The sequence below is a fragment of the Neodiprion virginianus genome, chromosome 5 (genome assembly GCF_021901495.1).
Source record: "Neodiprion virginianus isolate iyNeoVirg1 chromosome 5, iyNeoVirg1.1, whole genome shotgun sequence".
Taxonomy (NCBI): domain Eukaryota; kingdom Metazoa; phylum Arthropoda; class Insecta; order Hymenoptera; family Diprionidae; genus Neodiprion; species Neodiprion virginianus.
Window position 1 is genome coordinate 17,760,746 of NC_060881.1, and position 23,820 is coordinate 17,784,565.

Sequence of the window (23,820 nt, forward strand, 5' to 3'; positions counted from 1 at the left end):
CTCTCTCGCTCACTGGCTCGGGGACCTTTCTTCAGCGTCGATGCATCCTCTATAAATTCGTAAAATACGCATTTGAAGTGAATGAAAACTGAGTAATTACTTTTCCAACTGACATTTGAATCTGAAGAAAAGGTGGCAAACGGCGAATTATAAGATACAGGGCGGCGGGGGGGGGGGGGGGGGGGAGAGCGCTATACGGGCTTACCCCGCAAGAGGCGCTTCAATCGCAACTTGACTATTCCTCATACGAGTTACGTTGCCGCAAAACTAGTCCAACTTTCGAGCCGAACGGTGCTTCAGTGTCGTCTCCTGCCGACTGCTCCGTGATTAAGTGTTATCGGTGTTACCGCAGATGAAATTCTAACCTCAAACAACAGACAACCGTGCAAAACAGTCGCTTACTCAACTATGCCATAATTAGTACGGCACGTTTCAACTATTACTACAAAAGTTTAAATAATGTTTAAGCTAGTCAGAAATTATTCAAAATTATCTTCTCCAAAAGTCCGCCAAAAATTGACAGCAACGAAAACAAAATCTCCAAACCCACCACCAAACGAATTGCCAGGTAACGAATACTCTAGGGATTTTTTTACCGTAAACAAATGTGACGTAATGAATAACAACATTGGCGATGTGTATTTGCCTGATACAGTGACTTCACTGGATTTACTTCGATTTCACGAAAATAACACCGACGACACTTAAAAAGTACCCTGAATTCTACGTTACATGATATCAATCCTCTAAGAGTGATTGGTACTGACTGCGTTATTAACAAGTTGTTTCGTATTGTACTGTGTAAACAGAAATAAGACATGAGAATTCCCGAAAATCTTGCCATTACACAATGCAGGCTAAATTCACTCCAATCTCTTTCACGTCGCTTTAGCATATCTTTATCGCAGTCATTTAATTGTTCTAATAAACTCTGCGTAATGTTAAAATTCGGACCATTTGTAGTCCACAAATTGTAGTGGTTTCTTCGAGAGTAAGTTTTTTTTGCCCCTATCTGATACATACAACTTATAATAAATTATCTTCACAAAAGGATGTTTCTAGTTTTTCAGGTGGGAGCAAAAAAAATATTTCTTAGACATGTAATGTCTTAATATAAATAATGCTGAAAATTTTTCTATAATTTCGCATTGCAGTATTTCAATATCCAGTAAGTCAGAGTAGCGACCGCAGGGTGTACGTTTGGGGCCTTGCTGGTCATGGAGCCTTGGGACTTCAACCGCCGATCGCGAAGCGCAAGAAGTTCTTATTTTATCACAAACCGAACAGACTTCGATTTGCAGAACAGCATCGAGTGATAGATATCGAATCTGGTTATGGGTTTACGGTCTTTGCCGTTGACTCGAAAGATGGAAACATCCTTTGGGGAAATGGAATTAACACAGATTCTCAATTGGGTAAATAAACGTGAAGATAAAAATATAAAATCAATAAATGTTAGATATATCATTTAGTAGATTCCATAAGTTGGTTAAAATTTAATATCGACCAAATAACGTAATATTGTATAATTGGAAGTTGCATCTTTGTACACAATTTCTAACCCAGATGCTGTAAAAGAGGGATATCTGCAACATGGCACGTGCACGCATTTGTGCAATATGAATAAAAATTTGGGACAAAAATATTAAACTGATTGTATACGTGGGTAACTATCAATCTATATTCTGCGTAATATTTTCGATGGCATTTATCATAAACAGTAACTTGATTCTACAAGTAGTAGCCAATGGTTAGGAGTTGAAAATCGGATTTATTTAAACATTCCACACCTCTCTTTTACCTTTCATTTGAAAAAGCTGTAGGACTCAAGTCAAATGGTAAAAACAAATGAATTCCACAAATTCAAATTGAACCTTCGTCTTTGAATTTTCAGCACTGCCTGTTGTCGAGAAAAAATATGACCTACTGTGCTTTTGGCATAAAAAAGTTTGATTCTTATGATTATGTAATCATTTTTGAGATAGGTCTTCTGAAATTGTGACAAAAAAACATAGGTTTTTTCAACTTTTCAGTCGTATATACATGACGGATCAAAAATGGATTTTTATTTATTTTCTTTATTCAAATTCAGACATTTTGGTGTATATCCTCAAGTTTTTAGAATTACATCATAATCAAATCATTAAAAATATTCCAGGGATATAGAATATATATAAGAAATCCATGATCCCTCGAATATTTATTATGTTTTACAAACGATGCCATTTCCATTCCACTATACAACTCAGAATGTACTCTATAATGTTTACTATTTCACATTAAAAAAATGCAGAAAATTTATTCTTAGGAGTTTGCAAACATGGACTGAAAGTGTAAAAAACAGTTCCTGACAACAGCCTTAAAACGGATTTCATGTTCGGAAAGATCAGACTAAATTTTAGTCAAATATTGCTAGGATTGACAGATTTTAAAGGTGCCTTCAGTGCAATCTTCATTCGATTTGATTCACATTTTTGATTAAATTTGATCCAATTCTTTCCTCAGGATATGATGAAGCAGCAAAGGATCCTCAAAATGTTGTTCCGCTCCCAAAGCCGATACATCTGCCATTAAAAAATCCGTCCAGTCAAGTAACTGGACTTGCTGCTGGTCGTGCACATTTGTTAGTTCTAACAACCGAAGGCCTGTTTACACTTGGAAATAATGGTTATGGTCAATGTGGACGACCAATAATTGTCGATGAAGATTACACAAATAATACAATAGTTCATCATATACCAGACATCAAAGGGGAGCGCATAAAATCTGTAACAGCAGGCCAAGATCACAGGTACGTGATAGCATTTACCAATCAGCACTGTCATAAGTTATTTTGATCATTTGTTTTAACAGAATCATCTCAGATAACCGTTGAACAAAAAGATATTGCGCTGCCGTCAAAAAAATATTTTTTGCAACCAACAATTCTTTTTTCTCAACATACTAAGAATTTCCCGTTTTTATTATTGTCTACTCAATTAACCACATTAAAATGATGATAATCTTACTTGTAGAGACAATTACGAGAGAAATTATTTTTCATCTTATTTTCATTTAAATAATACTCGTTACCTTAGACAACAGTGAAGATAAGATAAGATAAGTAAGATTGAAGTTAGTAACGTTAATGTAACGAAACATTGAGAAACAAAAATCATTATTTTTCAATTAAAAGTGACTGAAGATGTTATTAAGTTTCCAAAGTATGAGAGTGTTTTTATATTCATTGTATGATTTAACGAAATTTAAAGAATCCTAAACTTGCAAAGTAACGGTTTTCCTAAAAATACATGGCTATATTAACATTATGAACTTGAACCTGATATTTACTCATTATTATTGACAATCACTAAATTTTATGACTTGCAATAAGCATTTTCTATAACATTTCGGTTTGTCTTGTATCTCCAAGAAAGATGAGGCTAAAGTTCACAGAATTATTCTAACAATGCATTTCTAAACGAAAATGTTCATTTTGCAACTTTACGTTAAATTCAATTCGGTAAAAGATAATAAACCAAAGTTGACCACTATCTTTTATAACATTTTCAATGTAAATAGTACAAAACGACATGTTGCATCATTCTAGTTCATATATTTTGCATGAAATAACCATTTATTACTTCACAATATGTTTTTTTTTTTTTTTTTCAAATTTAAATCATTTCATTTGACGTTTAAAGTTCGTAAAGCAAAACATTTCTTGAATGAAAAAAGGTGGTTCATTTGATTATGGTATATTTTGCACTAACGGTGAGAAGTGGAAGTTTTTTTAGCCATGTGTGGAGTTTGCAGTACGAGCTTTATAAAACTGGTAAATCTTTAGAAAAAAAAAAACAAAAAAAAACGATTCCTGCTCCATTTGTAGAACATAAAGAAATGTTAACATAAATATCGTACGAGGTTGAAGTTCATGATGATGATGCAGTGAGAGTGTTTTTATAAATCATTTCACAAACTTGAAAATGTCAGAAATTCGGTAAACTGTAATGAAGCAAAATATACTCGAAATTTTAAGAACTGAACATGTTCAAAGTCATTGCAAAATAGGGACACCTTTTCCAAATCTTTCATTGTGTTAGCGTTAAAAACTTGATAATCTATAAATCAATGAATTACAAGCTACTCTTTGTTTTCTGCAGTATTCTTTTAAGCGAGTCAGGCCAAGTTTATACATTTGGATGGGGTGCAGATGGCCAAACTGGTCTTGCACATTACAGAAATGAGTACAAACCGAGCTTAGTGAAAGGAGACTTGGCTGGTGAAAATATTGTCAAAGTTGCCTGTATGGCAGACTGTGTCTTGGCGCTTAGCGGTATGCTATAAAAAAAAAAACTACTTGTTATTATCATTGCTTAACCAATTAAACAAATCGCAGACGTCATATATTGATGTGATATTCTACATAAATTTGTTTGAAGAGACTTCCCATACTAAAAGAATACTGGGGAAAATCTTGAAAGACCTGGACGTCTAATCTGCTTGCGAAATTCTGTATATAATTCAGTTAACCCTAATTCAGCAGCTTTAACATTCTAATATAATTTTGGTAGATAAAGGCACAGTATTTGGATGGGGTAATTCGGAATATGGACAGTTGCCATCTTTGGTTGATAATCACCAAATAAACATTGCAACAGAAATCCAAGAGTGTCGCTCCCTGGGACACGTTGTAGACATTGCTGCAGGCGGAAGCTTTTGCATGGTTTTAAACAGTAAGAATATATAATCAATCGATCAAATACCTTTGGTTAAAAATCAATGCTTTTTTTACTAATTTTACTACGAGATCATCTCACGTACAGTTTTTATCAAATTATTACGTTCGGATGCTACGGTATTCTTCCAAAATTGCTGAAAAAGTGTGACTAAAATTATGAACAGCAGTTTAAGTATCAATTTCTCACTGGAAACAGCTTTAAAATGGTGGAAAAATTTACTAGGCTCGTTCAATTTCACTCCATGAAGTCACGGTGGCTTGTTTTGTTTGGAAAACTGTTTCTTGCCAGTTCTGTGAAACAAATTTTGTCTCATTCTCAATTATTGATTAAGTATTGCTATTTCCTGATCAAAATCGATACCACTGGAATCTTGGAAAATTGTATATTCAACAATATCAACTTGATAAGTAAAACAAAAATTGTTGGACTTTACTTGAAAAATTACCTTCTACGTAAAATGACTCGTTCGCAAAATGATGTGGCATTTATATATCAGATTTTTCAGCATCTTAATGCGATTAGAGATGAAAAATGGTTATCCTAGTTTTTTATTTTGCATTCCTAGAAAAATCATCATAGCTTAAGAACGTGTTGACCATATGAAACCTTCGAAGCAAAGGCTTGATTTTTAAGTGACAAATCTCTTTGAGTAAACAATTTACTGTAATAAGTAGCGGATTATGTTTCCTTACTCTTTTGTCATAAATTTTTCTTGTTGGTCTGAATTCCTAGGTGATGGCAACGTTTTTGTATGGGGATATGGAATTCTTGGAGTTGGTCCTGCTGTACAAAGAGCAAAAGAACCTACAATGATTCCGGCTACTCTGTTTGGTTTTAACGCGTATAGCCGTAATAATCGGGTCAGTAGAAATTTGCCTAAAATTCCCCTAGTTCACAAAATTCATTCATGGAATTCTATTCTTGAGCAATGATAGTTTGCTATTATGTTTTTAATACACTTTTGGATTGACCACAATTCAAATTCAGTGTCATCTAGACTTCATCGAAATCAATGGATTATAGATGAGTAGACGGCTAAAGAAATGGGTGAATTTTGGGAATTGATATCTTGAAAACTAACCACTCAGTTCGATCGGAGTTTGTTTTATCGAAACGTGTGTAGATCGAACTTCAGCTACATATTCTTTTTTTTTTTTTACTATAGAAATAATTGGAAGCATTGTTAGTGACAATAACGTCAACCATTTAGCTAAGTGACATGTTCTACGAGGCCCACGATATTTCAAAACCGGTCCAACCGATTTACTTCAAGTTTGAAGACAGTGTTCTTGGATAGTTTAGCTTCTTTACCATAATCTGAAATTATTTTTTTCAACCAGTGACGACTGTTCGAAATTGAAATTCGATGTTTCATACAAAATTTACTACTGAATTATTCGATTAAAGAAATATAATAGTCAGCAATGATAGAAAAAAAATTTTCTACCTTGTCACAGGTTTCTCAAATATACTGCGGTATAAGTCAACTGGCGGCAGTGACTGATAATGGAGACCTTTATATGTGGGGATGCAACAAATTTGGATCTTTAGGACTTGGGAATATCGAGGATCAGTTCTTTCCATTGAAAGTAAGTATATGTCAAACAGTGTCATACATTTCATGACATTCTTTATTATTTGCTGTCACATGAATTATATATATTATATTCTAGGTAGCAGTAGGTGCTCAAGTAAAAAAAGTTTCTTGCGGCGTCGATCATACAGTCACATTATGTAAACCTTATATATAAAGCAGTGTTTACCCAACGAACAAAACATATTTTTACGTATTGTCGCAAGGTGTGTATGAATATTAAGAGTTGAACCTCGATAATGATACCGGTATTTGCCAATTGTAGGATTGTAAAAAGTAATGTCTATTTAAAAGAAGGAAATAATTCATTATTTCCGGAGAGCTAATACAGACTTAACTCGTACTAGAGCTTCGCGATTAATCGATTAACCGCAGATTTGAACTCATTTTTTATCCAATTCGTCGATTAATCCAAAAAAATAAAAAATCAATTTCAATAAACAAATGGCCGATTAATTGAAAATCGATTAATTGAAAGGGTTGATTACTTGATTAATCGGGAAAACTCTAATCGATGTTTCTAATGAATCCATTAATAGGGAAAATGATTAATTGAGAATGCTAAACAATCGATTATTCAGAAAAACAATCAATGAAAAGAGTCAACCAATCGACTAATTTCAAAAAAATGTATGATTAATTGTTTTATTGTGCAGCCCTGATTCGTAAATAAGGATACTTCATTAGCCCATTAAACTGAACTTTTTCTAGTCAGTATTTTGTTACAGAAATAAATAAAAGACAAAATAAGGGCAAAGAAACTGTTCCTTTTTTAATCTTCTTCCTGTTTTAATTAACTAATTTGTACGTTAACACTCTCATTTCACTAAGTGCATCTCATTAAGTACTATGCAATGGAAAAAAAAAATAAAAATTGGGTGCAATCTGAAATGTATTATTAGTACGAATACTACGCGATTATTTGCTTTTTTTTTATCAAGAATCTACTTTCTTAGTGAAATATAAGTAAAGTGAAAAAAAAATGAAAATTTCAAGTTCAAATAAATTGATCAAACTTTCCTTCAGCAAACCAATGCAAATGTCAAAGTTTACATACTGATATTATTATTTCATTTTCTTCGAAAACTCAAATTTCATCAAATAACTGGGTTTGAAAACTATAAAACCGGGACGACACAGATCAATAATTGTGAATTGAAAATGTTATGCAGTTTGGAAATGTTAGTTTCTAAACTTAAATTCAGTAAAATTGATGATGATGTAATATTTGTAATTGATTCCTATGACGCGCCATTTTCAATATCAAAAAAAAATCTTACACCTGGTTTCACAAATACCGACTCCTTTGCCTAATCAGATTAGATTGCAAGCAATCGAGGGAGAATTCACGGATCTGTAATTCATGTGCACAATACAGACGTTTACTTTGATGATTCTATTTTTAAATGAATAATTCTTGGAGAAATGATCACATGGTTTTATACAAGGCTCTGAAAATGTGCCATGTCGCTGCTCACCGGGGAATACGATTACTTTTGTAAGAATATTTACAATATTTATGAATTTATTCCAACTTTTTGTTCAAAGGAACTTCTTTGCTCAAATTCCCACTGGGCTATATTAGTTGTGTAATGGATTTGCTAGATTCTCAAAATCCGAATTTAGTTTTCCACTTGAGAAATGATCAGAATCCAGCAGCCCAAGTATAGTTTCAAGTTTTATGTATCCTATCTCATCATGAGATTAATTATCTTACGAAAATCTAAAATTTAATGTTTATCGCTGTAGTAGCCATTTAATTATTATGTCAAGTATTAAAGAGTAAGTAAGTTTTTGATATTGGAAAGCTGATTACACTGAAAGGCAAAATATTTATCCTCCTATTCTGTTCAGAGAATGTAGCCAAATCGTTACAGCTTGGGGATAGAAAAATAAATACTACCCTGAAATTTATCTTCATCCAACAATATCGCGTTTACAACTGAATGACGACGGTTTTTTTTTTTTTTTTTTTTCAATTCAACTCCAGTACTGTAATGAAATTCTTAGCTAAAAGTTATCGTATGAACCGAAAAACGCCATGCTTATGCACTGAGAAAAGGTTCCCTCGTGATTAAAACTTGCGATAACTCTGTAAATACAACAATTGTTTGAAAAATCGGGCGCAAATTTTTCTCCATCAAATACTCGATACAATGTTATCTTCGAATAGCGTAAAAATTCCGTAGTATGTATTAACAAAAAGCGTGACCGTTTTAACACGGAATCACTTCGGTAACTGCGTTTAACTCTATACACTTATATTACATGAAGTTGATAATGAAAGATACTACCAGAACCAATGGAGCAAAGAAGAAAGTGCTGGCACTGCTTCGGCATACAAGATTGTCGTACGATATTGTGAACTTGCGCATGTCCGGATAACGGCAAACGTTGGCATCTGAAAGATTTTTATGTAGATATACACTCGTGTGTTAAATTGTAGAATACAAAAAATACCAGCGTTTTGAATGGCACTGGATAACGAGCATTTTGTTGGTCAAAATAAAAAGAGAAAAGACTGTTTGAAAAAACTCCAGCAGTGTTATTTGCGCTAATAATGTTAAACACTAATCAAACAACATTTTTATTATGTTATAGAAATGATGATGAGCATATTCAAATAACACCAGCTAAGATATCAACAATTTGCGAAAAAGTTCTTCAACTGGAACATGCGAAATGCTTAAACTCGAATGTATTCGATCCGATTCTAATGTTTTTGAGTTCATTTTACTCACCGAACAGATTCTCCGAAATTCTCGAAAAATATTCTAGAAATCTTACTTTATATTATAGTTATAAAGCAAATGTAATCTTTGACGAAGATTTATTGTACCATGCTTTCAAAAATTTCTCTTTATCCACTTCGAAGCTAACTATTTGTGAAACTTTTTCAAGCGATATCTGGATATATTTATGGTAAACAAATTAGGCCTGAAATATTTATAATTTCATCAAAAGCACCAGAGTTTAATCATTTTCAACGTTTTGATTATTAAAAAACTCATCTCTGAAATTGTTGATATCGTAAAACTTCTGTTATTCGAATTTACTCTGAATTATTTCTGTTACATACTAAGGATTTTATTGCATCTCTGTTCACCATTATTGGCAAAAATTAGATTTCTGGAAATTTTTAAACGCTTTTTTCTCCTACTCAGACCAATTCTTCCGTACTTTAAACGCGTCTGATTTTCGTGGTATACTCGAATGCAAAAATATTCATCATGGCTTTGGATTTTCTAGAGGTACTGTAAATATACCTGTGCATTGGTACGATACTGAATCCGAAGCATTAGCTGCCACAGATAAGTAGAGAGGCTGACATCTGTGTATGAGATCCACGCCACTGCAGGATATGCTGATGCTGTGCGTATTTGTTGTCACTGATGTGCAGCTTACGTCGTTCGGAGAAGTTGAATTTGGCTGAACCACCGAACGCGATGTACAAACATTCAGGTATCCCCATCCTGCACCTTGAACCTATGTATCAATCAAATATTATGTGGTAACTGTTGAGGTTATTGTTGCATGCATGCGAGGTTTAACCCATTCGCTTTTTTGTACACTAATTTTCGTTTTCTACGAATTTCTCTAAATAACTCTCAAGTATATCAAATCGGGGTAAAATGTTTTTACAAATTCGTTGCCACTATTTATTTTGTAGAATTATTCTGACATTGCGGAAAAACACAAATTTTGAAAAAAAAATTCATTTTCTGAAACATGTCCAAAACATCTCAAACTTGTTCAAGAAGTGTTCCTTTACCGAAATAAAGGCATTTTGAGTCAATATTTTCACATTAAAGCGAATGAGTTAAACTATCTAAATTAAGCATTGGGAGAAAATTATTGTTTTACATATGTGTAAAGTAACGTTAAAATCTCATTTATACGATTTTCAAGGAGTATGACAATTGTGACGTATAACTGGGAATAACGTTGAAATTAATGTTTTCTCAACACTTTGTCTCACTTTATGAATCGAAATGGCTTCATGGTTACCGTTGTATTACAAAGAGCTTCCACAATTTCACTAATCCGCAGAGAAAAATCCACTGTAGAATGTACAGTACAAAAATGTTAGCTTAACTTATATTCGTGTATATACTATACACTAATGTATGAGTTGCATTCAAAAATCAAGCGAATTCGACATAAACTTTAACTTGACTACAACTTTTATTGAACTCACTGATACAACTATGGTAAGTTTCACTATTATTTTACTATCTCCTCAAACTATCGTATTTCGACTGTATCTTCTATGCTGAATTTTACTCCATATATTTCTATCGATCGAAAAATCTAGTAATAGACACATGAAGGATTGAAACGCAGATTTCGACTGAAATTTCAGTTGTGATTAAAGTTTAGGTGAAGACAAAGGAGTTTTAAAACCAGAATGATAACGTAGAAGTATGAAAAACGTATATGTGGATACATGGTTGCGTATTGGCAAAATTAGCACGCATTTTTTCATAAATCTCCATTTGCGAAACAGCGATTCACTTGAAGAGTATTTTTGCAGGCTTCACAGCGGTAAATTTCCTAAATCCTAAATATACCCATTTTTTTTTCATGCCTTCTCCTTTTACAAACTCTCCAAAGTTCAGTCTTTCTCCTAAATCCCTAACTCTTCAGAAATTTTGTCATCAGTTTTTTCATTTGCGTTATTCGAATTAGATGGTCAAAGTTGAGTGGAAGTTTCTATTGTATAGAATCGAGATGACAAATTAGAAGATCGATTTTATGATTATTTAATGGAGCTTTTCTAATAGTTCCAAAAACTATGGAATTACACACGTCATTAAAGAAATCTTAATTAGCTCGTTTGCATCCTTACTATTTTTGCTATACGGTTAAAAATATATACGAAACTTTATAACACAAGAAATAAAAGAATGAAACTAATGTACCATACAATTTTCACTATACTCATGCTCGCATGTTTTTTTTTTCCTTAGGATTGTTCAGAAATATTTGTACCTGACATCTTCCCGTTTCCATTCGAATTCATCCCTGTTTCTCTTAATTTGCCTAAATCAAGCGCCGTGAAGCCTACATTTCATTACGCTGACCGTAATGCTTTGTAAGTTTGAAGACTGCTGTTATGTTATCAATGAAAAAATGGTATTATCAATTTCTCATGAGTACTAAATGCTTTGTCACGTTGTTTACCTTCACAGTTGCCGTATCTGTAGAAAAATAGTTGGGATTCAGTCTGTAGTATTTGATGCCTGAAGGTTCTACGTAGTCGACAAACGAGGCTGTTGATCCCGTTGATGAAAATGAAGCTCCACATGCAGAATTGATAAGGCGTTTAGGAACTGAAAAAAAGTAGTGAGTACAGATACAGTAATATCTTATCTGTGAAGAAATAACACTGTGGAACGTAAAAACATTACGACATTTTTTTGCTGCATTTTCATTACAGTATTTTCTACACTCTTGTGTTGATGAAATTACTGAAATTTCACCAAACGATAATCTTAGATATCCAAAGAATTTAATCATGCTGTCTTTCATTATTTAGTCAAGTCATATTTGAATATTTGAAGTCCATGCACAAAAATCCTTTTCGACTTTTCCAAAAAATCATGTTTTGATAATTTCTTACGTAACAAAGTTTGAATTCAAAAAATTATCCGAATTAGTTCAGACTTTGAATGTTTGTTTCATCAAGAAAACAAATTTTGTCTAAAAATTAAAATAAAATTTCTCCACTTTTTTCCGGATATACAGAATTAAATGCTTTTGTACCTAAAAATTTGGTTTTTGAACATCAAATGGAATTTCAAGAGATGTAAAAACGAATTAGGATAAAAAGTTCCACAAGTTAACAGAGCGTGCAATTTTTTTGTACATATTCTATAGATTTTTGTCGCTTGAAAATATTTAAAACATTTTAAATCTTAACCAGAGATTTACTTGAGAATGTATCAGCGTATGTAACTTGGCATAAAAAAATCACAGCCTTACTTTGTTTGATACGTGATATAACTGGATTGATCGTTGTCAAAGTGTCTGTAGTGCTTGTTGCGGTTATCGCAAACGTGTCTGTGGTTGAGTTGGCTGCAATATCGGACCATTTGTCCTTGGATCCGTAAGTAAGATAGAGAAACACGGAATCTGAAAAGAGCAAAGAAACGATGAGCAGAGGTGAGGGGTGATTTTTATGTGCTATGGGTCAATACCGACCAGGTACTTCCTCCCTTATGATCCTCAATTGCTGCAAGCAATACTCTTTGTCGGCGTCTGTAGTAATCGATGAGGTGTAGGAAAGGACTAGTACAACATCCGAGTTGCTGCCCCCAATATTTTGGCTTTGTTCTTTGTTCAATCTTTCCTTCTGCAGAATACGCAGGGCTTCAAGTGCCTTGGGCAGGTCGAAACCCGATGTAACTAGATATTCAATTTTATTTAACTTTAGTTACTAGCCAAGATTCAGCGTTCTTCTTACCCTGGTGAAAATAATTTCTACGATATTCCACGAAAACGGAGAAGAATACAAAATCATAGAAACGCGTTATTTTTCCTAGCAAATCATGTTTTTGCTTCTTCTTTTTTTGATTTTTTGTAGAAAACGGTGTAGTACTATGAAATATTGCTATCATCTCCAATTATCTACAAATAAATAAAGACTCGACTACCCTAAAAAGTTGTAACGAATCTTGGTGAGTTTTTGTAAAAGATTACGAATTTTTATAAAATTTTTTTTTTTTTTTGTTTATTCTAAGCGACAATAATAAAACATCCATTGGCCGTGAAAATCAAACCAAAATTCTGAGAACTGTCAATTCAGATGAAAATCTACAATCGAATGTAAACAGTTATAGTCTTATGTAGATAATTGTGGACAACTGTAAGTTCTTTCAAATGTGTTGAGAAAGTCTACCATTCAAAAACAAAGCAATTGCCTTGATCGAATTTTACAGTAAAATTTCAATATTTAGAAATCATTCTTTATAATATGTGAATTTCCCACTCACAAGAAAAAGTCACTCGAGCCAAATCGAGTACATACCTAGCAGATCGTGTATGCTTATGTTCAACGAGTCTTTTCACATTTTGCGCATGATTTCAGTGGATTTTGATAATTTATCGTATACCTTTTAACTCACTAAAACACTACGAAGTTATGTAAAAAATTGTATTCAAAAACTACGATTGTGTTTCAGATTCCTTCAAAAATGATAGAGATTTTTATGGAAAATCAAGGGAACTTATTCCACCAGGGTTGTCAAGCAAATAGTTAAAGTTGTACGCACAGTTGGCATATTGAGTAGCGTTGAAACTGTAAAAATCCAGCAGCGTGTTGCTACTGTTTATCATAAGACTTCCATCGTAGCCGTTAATCAAAGTAAAGTTACTGTTGAATTTCCCAACTTCGATGCCCTCTAGCAAAGATCTGCGGATACCAAAATTCTCAGTTTTAACCAGTCAGTCACAAACAAATAACATTCCTAAAAGCAATATCCCCAGATATTGTGTGCAATTTCACTAGCAAAAACTCTGTGTGAATTTCCGACAGTTTTTCTCGAAAGTTTCTTGCAAATCATAATTATTTTCAGAAACGCTCAGTTTAGTTTCGTTTAGAATAGTTTGATTCAAAATATTCTTTTACAAATCCACAGTCTAGATTTTTTCAGCTGCATTTCAGATAAATTAATTTCAACTGTTTCCTAAGAAGTTCTAATTTCAAAAAATATCAGTGATACAAAATGAAGTTTGAAAAGAATGTAAGCTCCTTCCAGAAACCCTCTAGAAATTCATGAGATCCTTTAGGAATTATCAGAAAAACTTATCCAGAATTAATGAAGAATGTTTTTTAAGAGTTCTCCAAACACATTGTCTATTTCTGAGAAATTTTCTACTAAAATTACGAGAGTTTTTGAGAGTTTTTGAGAGTGCCTGATAAAGTGTCAAAATATTCATAATTGCAAGGAAGAAAAAAATTTATGAACTCTTTCAGGATTGCCGATCTTTTAGAAAAACCTGGAAAACTGAAAAATGTTAACGAATTGTTCTTGGAAAAGCGAAATCTGATGTTCAATGCGGTTTTCGCGTTTTTAACTACCACTTGTGATTTGAATTAACTATTCGATTTGCAAAGTTTTTTAAAACATAGGAAAAGTGTTGCGAAATACGATATTTGGAAGCAGGAAGTCAGGGGAAAACGTCTGAGGGCTTTTAAAACCGAGTGAAGTAACTCGCTTTTCTTTTAATTTTCACTTACCTTTCAAATAAGGTTTCACAAATATATTTTTCCAAAAACACGAAGAATCAGTATAATTAAATTTACGAATTGTAGGATATTTATCGAACAGTTGAGAGGGATAAAATATTCTTAATACCGATAACAAGTGAATCTCCCTGAAAGGTAAATTACTTACGCGAGAAACGGTTGGATCGTAGTAAATGGCCATGTAGTATCAATGATGATAGTCAAATCAGCAGAAGCGGTGTTGGAGTCATTTACCGCGTTAGTAGCATCACAGGGTAAATCACTATTCATCGACGCGGCTGAAGATTTCAATAAAAATAATCATTTGGATTGGCTAAATCTATCATGATCGTAGGTATTGATAATTTACTAATATATGACGTACGAATGTAGACGCTAAGTGCATTTGCTGCAATAGTGGCAAGGCTCTGTATGCGCTCAGCACTCATCGTCACTCTTGCGACTTCCTCGTATAAAAGCAGGGCTGAACTGTACACCTGAAAAGAAAAACGGTTTTTAGCATGTGATCCGCTTTGTGAAAGCAGTTTTGCAAGAGTATGTGTGCCAATCCGTCAACTTTTGGCGAACTTTTCAGGGTTCAAATTTTGATCTGCCAGGCTGTAATTTAAATACTTATAGTTTCAGCAGTTCCTGAGGGTCTACATTAAAATGGGTTCCATATTCGGAAAGATCTGACTTTTCTTACACGATAAATACATTGGGTCATGATTTTTTTCCGACGTCAGCAAGTACTGTAAATATGAAGACGAAGGTTCATTTCAAAAACGTGATAATATTGCTAAACGTGTTTCTGGCAAACTGTTATGCTGAGAGGCCTGAAATTGAATGTTTTCATACCTCATACACCCCTAAAACACATTCAAATTGCAGCCAGATTGAAACTTTCACCCTAAGAAATTGGCAGAAAATTTACGGGTCAACTCATATGTAATTCTTTTCAATTGTACTGCGTATTTTACTGTTTACTCGATTTTTGTCTCACCTGATTCACCATCGTGGCGTTCTCGGCGACAGTACTAAATAACGTTCTCCTGTTGCAAGCACGCATAGTAGAATTGAACACCCCTCGTGAGCTGTAATACATGTCGAGAATCTGTGAAAGCCTCAAAGTCGAAACTGACGAGTACCAGGAAGCAACACTGTCAGCCAGAATGAGCCCATCCAGATCTCCTCGTATTTCTGCGGTCGTCGTTTCAAGGTTCTCGTTGGTAGTGAGAAAATACCATCGTGGTAGCGCTGTTGAATTGAAGCCACCGATCGCACCAATATTTATCGAACTCACTTGCCCCGGTCCTTGGATTAGTGCTGCTTCTGCCAAGTCACCTTTGACAAAATTAAAGTCAAGCTTCCGTTGCAATATTATCCCAACATTCATAGTATTAGTATCGTGATAATTCTATGGGAAAATTACCACAATATAGTTATTCGTGGATGACAGGATATTTCAATATATTGAAAAACAGATCGTTTAAAACTGAATTCATCTAATATTAGTCAACTTATACATGCTTCTTAAAATAATGGGTATTGACCTGATGGAGAAATTGGCCCTCTTAAGCATATCCCTTTTGCTTGAAATCATATTCAGAAATTATCGCAGGAATACCAATTTGACCTAGAATTAGACTTTTTCTACGCATTTCAAAGTATCTGAATTCTTCAGAAATGTTAAATTTTTATTAATTATTCTAAAAAATCGTCTAATTTCTTAAAGATTTTCAGAGAATTTCAGAGTTCAAGAAATAGTTTTTTCAAAAATATTCTCTCAATTTAAACATGGCCAGTGACAAAATGTCGAATTTTTGCCTCGTCACTTGTGCAATTAAATACACTAATCTTGTTGAAGGTTTTTACATGCACAAAATGGCAATTCAAGGCATAAGATATCTCGTACTTGAATCCCTCAGAAAAAGAGTTATTTCAAACATCTACTTACACTGAGAAATATTTCTTTTGCTGTAGTAATTGGAGAATTTTAGTAAAATGAGTATCGTTCGCACAACCGCCTAAATATGCTTTGAATTGTAAGAAAATTTAATAGAAATTACAAACTATTAGAAATGTGATTATAGCTGTCAAAATAAAAAATTTTCAGTTAAATAACGCCTCAACATCTAATCATCACAACAGTTACAAGAAAATATAGTACGAGTTATAATAGTCAATAAGAATAGTAACAAACGCTGGATTTTCTGGTTACGGCTACTAATCTAGTTTTCATTGTGTGTCGGGAAGTAAAATATTTTTCTATCACGGTTGAAAATGAGAATAGTAAGGATCTGGATGGATGCCACGACTAGAAATTTTTCTCAGTTTACAGACGCTTTGAGTAAAATTCACATGTCTCTCTAAGTTGTTTTGGAGTAACCGATTTTGATACCTCCTAATGTAGCGATCCATCTATTCGTCAAAGCAGGACCCGAAGTGTATCCTTTTTCTTCCAAATCTGCACTTAGTAACTCAGCAAGAGTCACTGTCTGTGGCTCGAGAGCAGCGGCGATACCTGCCAATACAGGACCCATGGAAACAGCACCCCATCTGCAACATATCCAAATATCTGAGAATGTTTTTGACATTCGAACAAGCTTTTCTGCTACTGTAAGACGTTTTTCTCTCTTTATTTACTGAGTAATATGTAAAATGGATGAAAATTACTTTGTCTTTACTACGCCATTTTCCACAGGACACGAACTTTGTGTGTACGTAGTAATGCGTGCGCTGTCAGGGTGGTTCGGAGGAAGCGCTGGATACAACCAATTCGGATCCTCTGTTGTCACTTTGGGTTGGTATTCATTTGTCTTGTGCTTAATCATTTCTCTGAATCAACAAATACAAGAATTGGTAAAAGTTTCACAAGAGCTTATAATTCATCATTGATTAAAGCATAGTTGAAGATTAATCGACTGTAGTATAATAAACACATATACTCACAACTCCTGCGGAGTTAACGTCTCAACGTCATCTCCAATGCTTTCAGATTCCGTCGCATCTTCTTCACCAACATTTCGCTCTACTCTATACTGAGCTGTTTGAGATATCGTGCTGCAAACTGAACTCTCACCGTCCCGTTGTATCATCTCAAAACTACTCGACAGCATGTAATGGAGCGAACACTGCAAAGGTAAAAACATTTTCAATATGTTCGGTACAGAAGATAAAACTCTATGAGATCTTGTAGATGCAATTTTACTTCATTTATATATATTTTGCAAGTCAGTTTTCTATCCGCACACTCCCTGATGGAAATATTTTTGTGCAAAGCATGTTCGTGAAGCATATAAAATTTGTAAAAAATTGTGACAACTTTTCTACAAAGCGTTGTACTAAATTTTTAAAATACACAAAATTAAATACGTTCCTGGAATGAATTCAACAAATTTCATTTCAGATACTTCACCACATTTTTACCTTACTAATGTAACAATAAATGGAGCTTGTCGTTTTTGTACACATTCTTTCAACCAACCATCATGAAATTCATTGCATTATTACCAAAGGTAATCCTACATCCTTCGCATGTATTTAAAGTTTGTCGTCGTAAATCACTTGATTTCTTCCTATTGTCAGAATGTTTATAACTGTTAACGGATGACGGTATTTTGGTGGTAAATTTACTAATAAAAATCGGATAATACAACAAACGAAAATATATAAATTTGGCTAAAAGTTGGTAAGCAAAATGTTATAGGATAGTGTGCAGTTGTTCTAAAATTCTATAACTTCTGCACACTTGTCTTGTGTAGAAATGCTTGCACATTTACCGCGCAATCTTACTGCATACAAGTTTTTTAATTTTTACAACACACTCACACTCACACAATTCATGCATCTTTTTCAGCAAACTAAAATTTTCTCCAGAGTGCTAATACAGGGCTCGTACGCACAGGGAGAACGTGGAAAATCGGGAAAACTCAGTAAATTTCTCACAGCAGGGAAAAGTGAGGGAATTTCAAAAATAAGACTGGAATTTTGACTCTGTCGAAGAAATAAACTCGTTGTTGTACAAAGTATTGGCAGTTTTGAGAAGAAAAAGAATTTTACCTCAAATTTTGTTTCGTACCACCACCACCATGCATTCTACGTACTTTATTTAATGCCAAACTTTTTTTTTTTTTTTCAAGCAAAAAATCGCAGGCTGTTTTTTGTAAATTGAGAGTCAGACGGTAAGTTAGTTACTAGTTGATATTGAAGGTATTAGTATTAGTGTGAAAAAAAATTGTCATTAATCAGCCACATATTTCTTGAAAGGTTACTGGAAAAATCCCATTTTCCAGATTTCAAAAAGCGTACGAACCCTATAATAGTGGAAGAGTTCGTACTTACTCTTTCAACGGCAGTTAAACTGCTGTTCGGAAATGATATAGCATTTCCTGGGATAAGTTTAAGTGTGGCAGCGTGCCGAGAAAAAGACATTCCTGTTGGTGAAAAAGGCACTATTCCATCTTGAACTTGAACAGATGGATTCCTTTCGATACCATCTTGCCGGAACCTGGCGTAATGGAAGGTTGTTTTCATTCACAGTAAATGCAGGATATGATAAAAAAAAAAAACAACAAAATACACCAAAATTGTCGAAACTTATCAGATTTCTATTTGTTGTATCCATAGGTCTGGATAAAATGCTGTCATCAATGCAATTGGAAATGATAAATACGTCTAAAAATAGTATTTGAATGGCCAAATGGAAATGCTAATTTCCTCAATTAGAAACTACAAATGTAAACGCAGGTATTTGAATTCAGTTGTAAAATGTAATATGGTAATAAATACTGTAAATATTTGTATTTTTTCTATTAACTGAGATACGCATTATATTACTTGGCAATTTATTTTGTGAATGCATTGATTTTTTTCATAAATAACCGTGCAACTCGTTATATAATTTCTGTCGTAAAAATGATTGTATTTAGTAGTGTAGTATGTCAAGTACAGAGTTTCAAAGCAAACTACGGTTTTAAAGATTTTCACCAGATCTAGCTGATCATTATCATTGAAAAGATATTCCACTACTATCACACGCTGTTTATAATATTTATCTACAGACATACTTTGTCTTCACACGCGATTCAGTAAAGAAAAATATCAAACCACTCCTCTATCTCAGCGAGTGAATCGGTGCATTGCTGAACATACTGTCTTTAAGTTGAAAACTAAGCAAAGACGTCGCAATTATGACACAACTTATTCCAAATCGAGCGCACTGTTTTAGAATATCGGCCAAAGTGTTCTGAGAAAAGTGTAAAATTCACTCGAAGCATCTGACAATTGGACAAATGTACATTATTTTCTATTTTAAATAGAAAATAGAAAATGCATGTTCAAATCTATTTAATGTAGGGACTAGAAAATAGAATGTAAACGTTTCAAATATTACCCAACCCTGGACTTGTCTAAATTATTGTTCTTGATATTCAACTGTTCATCTACCTGTGGAGAAGAGCTATTGATAGAGTGCGAAGATCCATGTTAAGGCCTGCCGTATTCTCAATTTTACGAATGAGGGCTATCAAAGCAGGCATGCTGTGTGGCAGCCTGTCGTCTTTTACCAGCATAGCCGTTGTGTTATAACACTCGAGTAACGAGGCGGGAATGTTTCTTGCAGCATTTTCTTGCGCCGCAATTCCTGCAGCATCGTATCATATATTTGGTCGTCGGAATGCATAGATCAGTTTATATTTATTCTAAATTTATTCCAAGTGTAAAATAAGTAAATAGGTATTTATATGGAAATTAATATCTACAAAATTTTTAGTTATTAAAAAAGCTGCTCTTTGTAAACGAATTAATAATCAGTTGCTCGTGCAAAGTAGTTACAGGATTTCACATTTGTCGTACTTTTACATATATATATATATTGTATATATATTAGGGTATTTCAAAAAAAGAAATTTTTTTTTTTTTTCTTATGGTGTCCAAAAATTGATAGTATACCTGAAAACAAAAATTTTCAATACAACAATAATAAGGTTTGCCTCTATCCATTTCTTTACTTTCCATTTAAATAACACGGGAAAATTTATTTTTTATTTTCGCATTTTCATTACTTTGGAACAGTTTATCGTAACAACAATCTGAAAAAAGAGATTTGTAGGAAATTTCACGCTCTACAAAAAACGTCTGAAGATAAAAGTTCCTCAGATCAACCGTTACAAAGATATCAGCGATCAAAAATAACACTAATCAAAAATTTCAAATATTTTCCAACAAAACTACAAAAAATATCATATGCCATATTTATACTATTTTTTACGGAGAATTACTTTAATTCTGTTAACCTGAGCCTGTAAACTTTTTTCTTTGCTAATCAATTCAATACTTAACTCACAAAAAACACAAAAATCATTTATGTGATATTTTTAACCTTTATATTTATGTATTTGTATTTGTATTGTATTTTATTGTATTTGTATTTGTATTTGTATTTACGTATTTAAAAATCATTTATGTGATATTTTTAACTTTTATATTTATGTATTTGTGCTTTTTGTGAGTTAAGTATTGAATTAATTAGCAGAGAAAAAAGTTTACAGACTCAGGTTAACAGAATTAAAGTGATTCTACGTAAAAAAATAATATAAATATGGCATATGATATTTTTTTGTAGTTTTGTTGGAAAATATTTGAAATTTTTGATTAGTGTTATTTTTAATGGCTGATATCTTTGAAACGGTTGATCTGAGGAACTTTAATCTTCAGAAGTTTTTTGTAGAGCGTGAAATTTCCTACAAATCTCTTTTTTCAGATTGTTGTTACGATGAACCGTTCCAAAGTAATGAAAATGCAAAAATAAAAAAAAAATTTCCCTTGTTATTTAAATGGAAAATAAAGAAATGGATAGAGGCAAACCTTACTATTGATATTAAGAGCTCATATTGGTGCGAAAATTTTTGTTTTTAGGTATACTATCAGTTTTTGGACACCATAAGAAAAAAAAAAAAATTCGTTTTTTTTTTGAAACACCCTAATTATATGTATTATGTAGACCAATTTAAATTTTCGGTTTTATATATACATATACAATTAACTCTAGTCATTATCAATTATTGAACTAAATAATGACTGATAGTGATTTCACTTCAGAATGCAATCACTTATTGTACAGCAAAAAGATAAAGCAAATCAGGATTAGTCACTAGTATAGTGATTTTTTCATATAAAATTATACTCGAAATAGAAATTAATGTCTGGATAATGTAAACGCACTGTATGTACAATATGTACATATTATATTAATTAAACGTGGCATAGCACCATCGATATCTTACCTGCAAGGTAAATGAGTGTTAAAGATAAGAGTATCTTCATTTCTTCGTTTCTGAAATTGAAAAATATGAGAGATTCAATTCATCGACGTATACGGACAAAATATACAACTGTTTGAACTCATAATTTTCGGTTTTAATGAGCTACCCATTAGTAGTAACAGCAATAACGATGCCAATGACGATATTAACACTTACGAAACAGCAGAGAAATTATATTTCCATTAGGCAGTGTACGTTCGAACACTAGGCACAGTTTTCCAGTCAGTATTTTTCTTCCACGCACTGTTATAAACTATCGATCTCTGTTACCGATTCTCAGCACCACACCTTATGTGACTACGTACGAAATCTACTATCACTATCAGATGATAAGATACGGTATGCGGTGACTAACAGGTTGCCCCTTCTGCATCAATTGACATACATATGCGTACCTGCATGTATACATGAGGGCATTTCGAAGCAAAATTGCTTTTTTATTTGGCGGGAAAAAATCCCCCCGGAAGAATATCTCTTGTATCCAATTTTACATTTCTCACGGAATTTAACGTCTTTCTAGCTGAATAACGAATCGCGTTAGTAACGGTATAAGTATGTATGTGCCAAAAAGTCGAATTTAGTGGTAAAAGGTTGTATAATTTTTTTCACGGTATTCGAAATGCATATCTAAACTAAAATTATTCGAAAAAATGAATAAAGATATGAGTTTTTATGTTTTGTGGATATGCCAACCTTTCAGCGCTAAAATATAGTTTTATTTATCGAATTTACAATCGGTATAAGGTCGCATCTGCCATTTTAGTCTCTTTTTTTCTCGTAAACGACACAAAAACCGTCGAGACATCGGATTTATGGGTTTCAAGCAAATATTTAAAAAATGTTTATTTTCTCAAAACATGATATCGAACCTACCTGTATAAGGTCGTAACCGACATTTTTTTATTTTTGGCAAACGATAATTGATCCATTCGTCAATTTCAACGTTTTTGAACATCTTCTTATGTTGCTCGTGTATATATGAAGGGCAAAAAAGAAATACAATGTTCATCCTGGAAACATTTTGTAGAGAATGGAATTCGACCTAGAAATCAGTTGAATTCGTGATGCAAAATCAGTGGTTTAGCCACTGAAGAGGTTTAAATACTAATTTTTAACTTTCCGTTTCTCTGTTTTCAGGGGAAAAAAGAGTTATTATAATCACGCTGGAATTGGAAAGTTGAGCTTTCACTAGATCTCGACGTTTCAAAATCTAGAAAATCACCTCCGAACATTTTCGGATGTGCGGCTGTGTGTGTGTGTACGTGGCCAATTTTTTTTTTTTTTTATTCCACGATACCTCGAGAAAGAGTTACCGGATTTCAATAATTTTGATATCAATCAACGCGGCTTCTCCAAACTTAGAACTGATTAGATTTTAGCTTTCATCGGTTCAACACTTTTTGATTTATTTGAATAAAAGCATTCCAAAAAATAAGATAAACTGATGATATCTTGAGAACGGATGAACGGATTCGAATGAAAATTGGTACTTGAAGTTTTTTTGTGTCGCTGATCGCGGCTACAAGGTTAGACTTTCAAAATTTGTAGTGGTTCCATTCCATTCCATTCATTGCAGTGATTAAAAATAAAAAAATCGTTAAATTTTCATGTAATATGGTACCTGAGGGCATTTGAATTGTTAGTCACGAATCTGAATTTGTAGTTAGGAATTCCGATTGGATATTAATTTCTTTCTTTTTTGAATTTGGTACGCCGTTTGTTACAGAACATCGACTTTCGAGTCAATTGGCTTATAACTTGTAACTGACAATGAGTGGCAACTGTTTGAAAAAATTACATCTTGCCCGTATTATTTAAATGATAAGACTTAAAATTCTGAAAATGAACTTTAAAATTAAAAACTTTTCGTGAGGATTTCTTTTTTGCTTTATGCAACAAGTTTTACAGTTCGGATTGAGAAAAATATTATAAATACGACTACGACTTGTG

The 23,820-nt window shown here is 33.2% G+C and overlaps 2 protein-coding genes across 4 annotated transcripts; one reads left to right on the forward strand and one right to left on the reverse strand.

Annotated features, from left to right (window-relative positions):
• Nucleotides 1–262: 262 nt before the first annotated feature.
• LOC124304552 (RCC1-like G exchanging factor-like protein) lies at nt 263–9,004 on the forward strand. Of its 3 annotated transcripts, none has more exons than XM_046762930.1 (8): nt 263–568; nt 1,155–1,415; nt 2,506–2,791; nt 4,143–4,315; nt 4,554–4,715; nt 5,454–5,581; nt 6,179–6,310; nt 8,917–9,004. In XM_046762930.1, the coding sequence occupies exons 1-8, from the start codon at nt 460–462 to the stop codon at nt 8,920–8,922; spliced, it is 1,257 nt and encodes a 418-aa protein (XP_046618886.1). In that variant the 5' UTR covers nt 263–459; the 3' UTR covers nt 8,923–9,004. The 3 variants fall into 3 exon arrangements, with proteins under 3 accessions (XP_046618886.1, XP_046618887.1, XP_046618884.1); XM_046762928.1 differs by lacking the exon at nt 8,917–9,004 and adding an exon at nt 6,395–7,573 and having other exon boundaries at nt 264–568; XM_046762931.1 differs by lacking the exons at nt 1,155–1,415; nt 8,917–9,004 and adding an exon at nt 6,395–7,573.
• LOC124304550 (uncharacterized) lies at nt 7,688–22,181 on the reverse strand. The gene is made up of 16 exons (XM_046762925.1): nt 22,027–22,181; nt 21,832–21,881; nt 19,994–20,189; nt 18,890–19,055; nt 17,498–17,679; nt 17,222–17,383; nt 16,947–17,104; nt 15,549–15,889; nt 14,931–15,042; nt 14,715–14,844; nt 13,590–13,729; nt 12,520–12,723; nt 12,301–12,450; nt 11,500–11,648; nt 9,582–9,801; nt 7,688–8,716 (listed from the first exon to the last, which is right to left on the reverse strand). The coding sequence occupies exons 2-16, from the start codon at nt 21,869–21,871 to the stop codon at nt 8,580–8,582; spliced, it is 2,487 nt and encodes an 828-aa protein (XP_046618881.1). The 5' UTR covers nt 21,872–21,881; nt 22,027–22,181; the 3' UTR covers nt 7,688–8,579.
• Nucleotides 22,182–23,820: the final 1,639 nt, after the last annotated feature.